This window comes from Geotrypetes seraphini, chromosome 4 (genome assembly GCF_902459505.1).
Source record: "Geotrypetes seraphini chromosome 4, aGeoSer1.1, whole genome shotgun sequence".
Classification (NCBI taxonomy): domain Eukaryota; kingdom Metazoa; phylum Chordata; class Amphibia; order Gymnophiona; family Dermophiidae; genus Geotrypetes; species Geotrypetes seraphini.
In genome coordinates, this window is record NC_047087.1 from 6771405 (window position 1) to 6777498 (window position 6094).

The 6094-nt window shown below is 43.8% G+C and overlaps 1 protein-coding gene across 1 annotated transcript in view; it reads right to left on the minus strand.

Annotated features, from left to right (window-relative positions):
* TCF25 (transcription factor 25) overlaps nt 1-2284 on the minus strand; it is an 82583-nt gene extending 80299 nt beyond the window's left edge. The window contains exon 1 of the mRNA XM_033941245.1: nt 2065-2284. Coding sequence (XP_033797136.1) covers nt 2065-2193 — 129 coding nt within the window. The 5' untranslated portion in view covers nt 2194-2284. The remainder of the gene's footprint in view (nt 1-2064) is intronic.
* Between the last annotated feature and the right edge of the window lie 3810 nt (nt 2285-6094).

The following is a 6094-nucleotide window of genomic DNA, read 5'->3' on the forward strand; positions in this document are numbered from 1 at the left end:
AGAGGGGACATGAAGAGGAGGTGAAATAGAGACATAGAAGTAATGCTGAAAAAGTGTGTGTGGGGGGGGGGGAGATAAAGACATTGAAAGGGCAAATGGTGAATATGGGGTAAAGACAAGGACAGAGACAAATGAAGATTCTGAAAAAGTGGTGAGATAGGGATATAGGTGAGATGGACACAAAGAAGGGTGATGCTGGAAAATAGGTGGAATGGTAATTCTGACAGACACAGAAGGGAAATGCTGGATCAAGGAGAGATGGGGCTCAGGCTGGATGGAATGAGGAGAAATGCCTTGTTGGCCCGGAACTTCCTCTCCTACGTCAGAATTGACGTCAGGGAGCGGAATGCTGGTCAGCGCGAAGCTTCTGCAGGGAAAGCTTGGGACAGCGGTGGCTTGGGGACTATTCCCCGATGGCGGTGGCAGCAAACCGAGTGGCTTGGGGGAGGGCACGGAGAAAGAAAGAAAGGGGGCAGACAGAGAGACAGAAAGAAGGGGGAACAGGGAGACAGAAAGAAAAAGTTGGGGGAGAGAATGAGGTCTGGAGGAGAGGAAACATACAGGAGGCTGAAAGAAAGGAAGAAAGATTGGATGCACAGTCAGAAGAAGAAAGTGCAACCAGAGACTCATGAAATCACCAAACAGCAAAGGTAGGAAAAATGATTTTATTTTCAATTTAGTGATCAAAATGTGTCTGTTTTGAGAATTTATATCTGCTGTCTATATTTTGCACTATGGCTCCCTTTTACTAAACCGCAATATTGTTTTTTAGCGCAGGGAGCCTATGAGCATTGAGAGCAGCGCGAGGCATTCAGCGTAACTCCCTGTGCTAAAACCTACTATTGTGGTTTAGTAAAAAGGGAGGGGGTGTATTTGTCTATTTTTGTATTTTGTTACCGAGGTGACATTGCATAGAGTCATCTGCCTTGGGAAATGTATATGGCAGATATCTTTGTTTTGTGTTCAAAAGAAAAGGAAATGCATTTCTGGTTTTATTTCTACAGTGTTGAAGTACTTGTTGGCCCTTGCTGTGACTGGTGGGGATCCCCAAGCACCGCCAGCAGAGGACCTCCTCTAGAGATGGTCAGAACTCCCCTCCACCAAGCGCAGCAGTCGCTGGCAGCATCCATGAGCCACTGAGGTGCCAGCATCTGTGACTCAGGGACGCTACTGCTGCCTGCCAAGCTTGGCAAAAGGGACCCCAGGCCAACTGCAAAGGAAGTCCTCAGCTGACAGTTTGTGGGTTCTCATCAGCTGAGTATTTATATTTTATATTTACATTAGAGGTTCTGGTAGAAACCCATTTACAAAGTATGTATTCTTCCCAATTAATATTTCCAAATTAATAGTCTCTTTGCTTATTTGTAAATGGGTCTCTACCAGAGCCTTTAATTCAGTAGCATAATTAAATAAAATAACTATTTCTGAAGTTTATAGGGAAGGATGGTGACGGAGGGGATTCCTCGCGGGGACGGGTGGGGACGGAGGGGATTCCTCACGGGGACGGGTGGGGACGGAGGGGATTCCTCGCGGGGACGGGTGGGGACGGAGGGATTCCTCACGGGGACGGGTGGGGACGGAGGGATTCCTCACGGGGACGGGTGGGGATGGGTGGGATTTTGGCGGGGACGGGTGGGGACGGGTGGGATTTCTGTCCCCGCGCAACTCTCTAGTGCATGGTCGGTTTCTGTACATGGCCGTTTGGGGGAGGATGGGCTGGAGTGAGCTTTGACGGAGATTTCACTACACTTCTCCCTCCATATTTGCGGTTTCCATTATTGGCGGTTTTTCGTTTTCTGGCTCCTCCCCCAAATTACGTCAGCTTGCATAGAGAAATCGTTGATTCCCAGCACTTTCTTCACCCTGTTTTGCCTCTTCTTCAGGACCAGACCAGGTCTCCCGATGGTTTTTAAGAGAAAACAAGGAACAACATATGAAAAGTGATGGGCGGGTCTGCTAATCCCTTATGCCAGCGAATCCGGAGGGAGAAGCCAAGAGCAGTTCGGGGCAGAGCTTTGCATTCTCGCTCTTGGGGGCAGGGACCGGCCTTTGCCCTCCGCTCACCAGCTCGTACAGGTTCCCGACTCGGCGCTCGCTGAGCCGTCCCGGCAGGGCTTCGCCGTCGTCCGGGGGCCCGAGAGGCTCCTGACCCCGCTGTTCCCCTCGCAGCCTGCGCAGAGCCCGGCACGACATGAGCCCGGCGGCAGGGCCGACCCCCCCGACGACGGGAGGCGAAGGTGGTGCGGGCGCATGCGCGAGTCTACGCGGCCGGAAGCAGCGCCGTAAAAAGCCAGGCGTCTGGGCGACTCGCGCAGAGTGAGCATGCGTAGTAGGTTTCCCGCCCGAATGGAGCCCTGTCAGTGAACTTGGACGGTGAAAGCGGAACTTCAAGCGAGGACTGGGCTTTCTGGTGGAGTATGTCACCCTTTTGCCATTTTCTTTCTTCAATTCCATTTATATCCCGTCCTTCCAGTAGCTCAGAAGGGCCCACAAGCAAACATTTGAACACTTCAAAGACTATAGAGCAGAAGAGAGGGGTAGATTGCAGTTGTAATTTGAGTTGGAGAGGAGGGTTTTTAACTTGCTGATTCAGGGCTTTCTAGGGAGTCTGCTCCCACTTCTAAGTAGGCTCTTTTGACCCAGCAGTTTCTTCCTCCTACAATTCTGCGGTCATCGACCCTACACCTTGCTAGCCTTTACAGGTGCTGGTATTGCCCACTGACCATTACTGCTGGACCCAGGACCCTCTGCATGCCAGTGAGGCAATGAACCGGACCTAGGGGCAGAGAGAGAGCAAAATGACCCAGTTTGTATAAATCAGTGGTCTCAAACTCGCGGCCTGGGGGCCACATGCGGCCCGCCAGGTGCTATTTTGAGGCCCTCGGTGTGTTTATCATAATCACAAAAGTAAAATAAAACAGTTTCTTGATCATATGTCTCTTTAGTTATAAAATACAATATTATTATTAAGACTTAGCCAAATGGAAAGATTTATAAACTATAGAGTTTTACCTCATGCAAAATTGTCATTTCTTTAATAAGACATTAACTATTTTTTTTCTGCGGCCCTCCAAGTACCTACAAATCCAAAATGTGGCCCTGCAAAGGTTTGAATTTGAGACCACTGGTATAGATGAACCTACAATTTCAGACAGGAAACCAGTTCCCTTCCCCCCATACCTAGGAGAATGGTATCATTGGCTTCTCAGATACAGTATACTTACTGTAGCTGTTTTGTGGAGGTGACCCCTCCCCCCCTAGTGCCTTTGACATCTGATGGATTTAGTAAAATGAACATGGGCCCTAGGCTATGAAATGCACTTCCAGATGCAGTACGCAAGATTCCTCGGTTTCTTTCTTTCCAAAAAGCTCTCAAGGCATTTTTCTTTCAGAAAGCTTTTGTTCATTTATCGAAGGAAAAATGCACTTATGATCAGTATAATTTTATCTGTGATTTTTGTGTTTGATTGCTGCTTTGATTGTTTGTATAATTTTATTTGTATGTTTTTGTAATCCACAGAGATGTTTGCAATTTGTGGAATATAAGCGTTTTAAAATAAATAAATAAAACATCAGTTCAGAATCTATTAACCTAATCTAAAATAGAAATCCATACTTTTTCTACTATTGTGCATATTCATATTACAAAGTAACTAGAAACATTAAAAAAACCATAAACATTGCTAAATAGAGGATTTAAGACTGAGAACCAAAATCTCCACTTTTTCTGCAGTCTGCATCACACCCATAGCAAAGATTTCAAACACAAGGGTTGCAATGCAAAGTCTTTATTATTCACTGTAGAGAGAATAAGCATATTGACACAGGGAAGTCTTTCCATGCTGTGCAGAATATTCACAATACTTATTTTTACAGTACGGTCTCTGTCACCCACTGCACCAGCCCAACAGCTCTCTGTCATTAGCTGCAGGCCTGATTTCTGCAGATTTACTATAAGATAAAATTAAAGTGTTGGGGAAGTTTTGCACTAAAATTCAGCAAGTATTAAGAACTGGGAACTGTAGATAAAGGCTCACAAGCGAAGGTAAGAACATTCTTGGTACAAAGGAGGGCTTATTTCTAACCGAGCAATGCTGAAGTGATAGTAGTGAGGCTGCAGATTTGTACTGTACTATTTTATCACAATGTCATAGACCCACTTCAGTCACTCGCCCCATACCCAACCCCATGTTAAAAACCCAACCCCTTTCAAATAATTTAATTTTAGCATTTGTATTCCACTTAACCAAAATAGTTCTAGGCAAAGCATGGAAGCTAGCTTTTCAAAATAATTGAGGGGTGCTCAGTCAAGGAGTTTGCTCAATATTAGGGTACTCAAGCACCCAAAGCACTCAGAGTTCACTTTTTTGAGGCAGAGGACACATTTTTTAAAGGAAGTATTGGAAACAGGGATGCACAAGTTCAGTATTTTCAGATCATGCATTAGGTTACCTCACATATATATAAACATGAATCACTTATTTACTCTTTCCAAAAATACAAGGACCAGGGTGCACGTAATGAAGCTTCTAAATAGTAAAATTAAAATAAAACAGAGAAAGTATTTCTTTATTCAACGTGTGATTAACCTCTGTAATTTGTTGCCAGAGACTAAAGTTAGCTTAGCAGGGTTTAAAAAAAAGTTTTAATACTTTCCTAAAATAAAAGGCCATAAGTCATTAAGATGGACTTGGAGAAATCCATTACTTATTTGAGGGTTAAGCAGCATAAAATCTGTTTTATTCTTTGGGATCATTGCCAGTTCTTTTGTCCTGGATTGGTCACCATTGGAACCAGGATACTGGTCTTGATGAACCTTTTCTCTCTAATCTAAGAGGAAGGGGAGAGTAGTAGGGGAAGGGGGTATGGAGAAACAAGAGAAGGGACTTAGAAGAAGGGGGTGCTATACAGAAATTGAGACAGTTAATTGTCAAAGAGGGGAGTGTTCAGTTTTTTTCTGAATGTAGTGTAGTTCTCTTTCCTGATAACTTCTGGTAGGTCATTCCAGGTTTTTATACCCAGATAAGTTAGCATAGAGTGGAAAATTCGCTTGTAGTGGAGGTATTCTATGGATGGCCGGTTTAGTTGAATTCTGTTAAAGATTTTTTTTTATGTCGCCCAAGCATTAGAGAATAATTGGATGAGGGGGGGCTGCTGAGGTTCCGTATAGAATCTGGTGTAGTATGGTAAATCTTATAGTCTTAATATCTCATAAAAATATTAAGAGTATCCTGAAAGTTTTAAGGACTGAGTTTGTGCACCCCTGTGCTAAAGCTTTTCTCTCATTTTCTGTGTAGGGGGAAATGTCTTCATACATCAGGCCTGTTGTGTTAAATGGAGAAGCAGAAAGCAGCTCTGAGATGCCTTCTGTCCCTGTTTCACTCATATCAATGGTCCCCCAAGAAGCACACAGTGCTGGTGGGCTGCTCGCTTGTGAGATAAGTGAGCACTATACTTTCACTTTGTCATCATGTTAGCCACTGCCAATTGATGTCCAAGAGTGCTTAAGGTGCTACTTCTCGTATTTTGGAGGTTTTAGGTTGCACTTGTACCCTTGAGAGAGCATTGTCTGGTCCAGACACTGTGTTCATGAAGGTTGCTGGAGGTCATGGCACTGAAACTTTCTAAAAACTGTTTTATTTGTGAAAGCGCTTCTACAAAGGTACTACAGCTATGACATTTTCTCCCATTAGATATTCACACCCATTCCAGTGTTCTTGGTTTTTGCAAAAGAGTTAAGACCTGATTCTTCACCAAATTCACTGGAGGCTGAATGAGAGTGAGTGGCACCTGTTCATTTTGGTTTTATCATATTGTGGATTGATATCCGTTTTAGTTCTTGTTAGTATTTGTTTATGATACTTTGTGTGACTTGTAAACTGCTTTACACTAATAAATAATTTAAAAAAAAACATGAAATGCATAATCTACAGACAAGATATAAGACTTCATGATAAGGAATGCAGCAAATCACTTTCAATGCACATCTCTTCTTCACTCTCCCAATATATTTCACCATTAGCACACTGATATAGTCAATACTCATGTCTGTAATATACTGGTGTGGTTCATGTTTACTGGTAGAGTCCATATA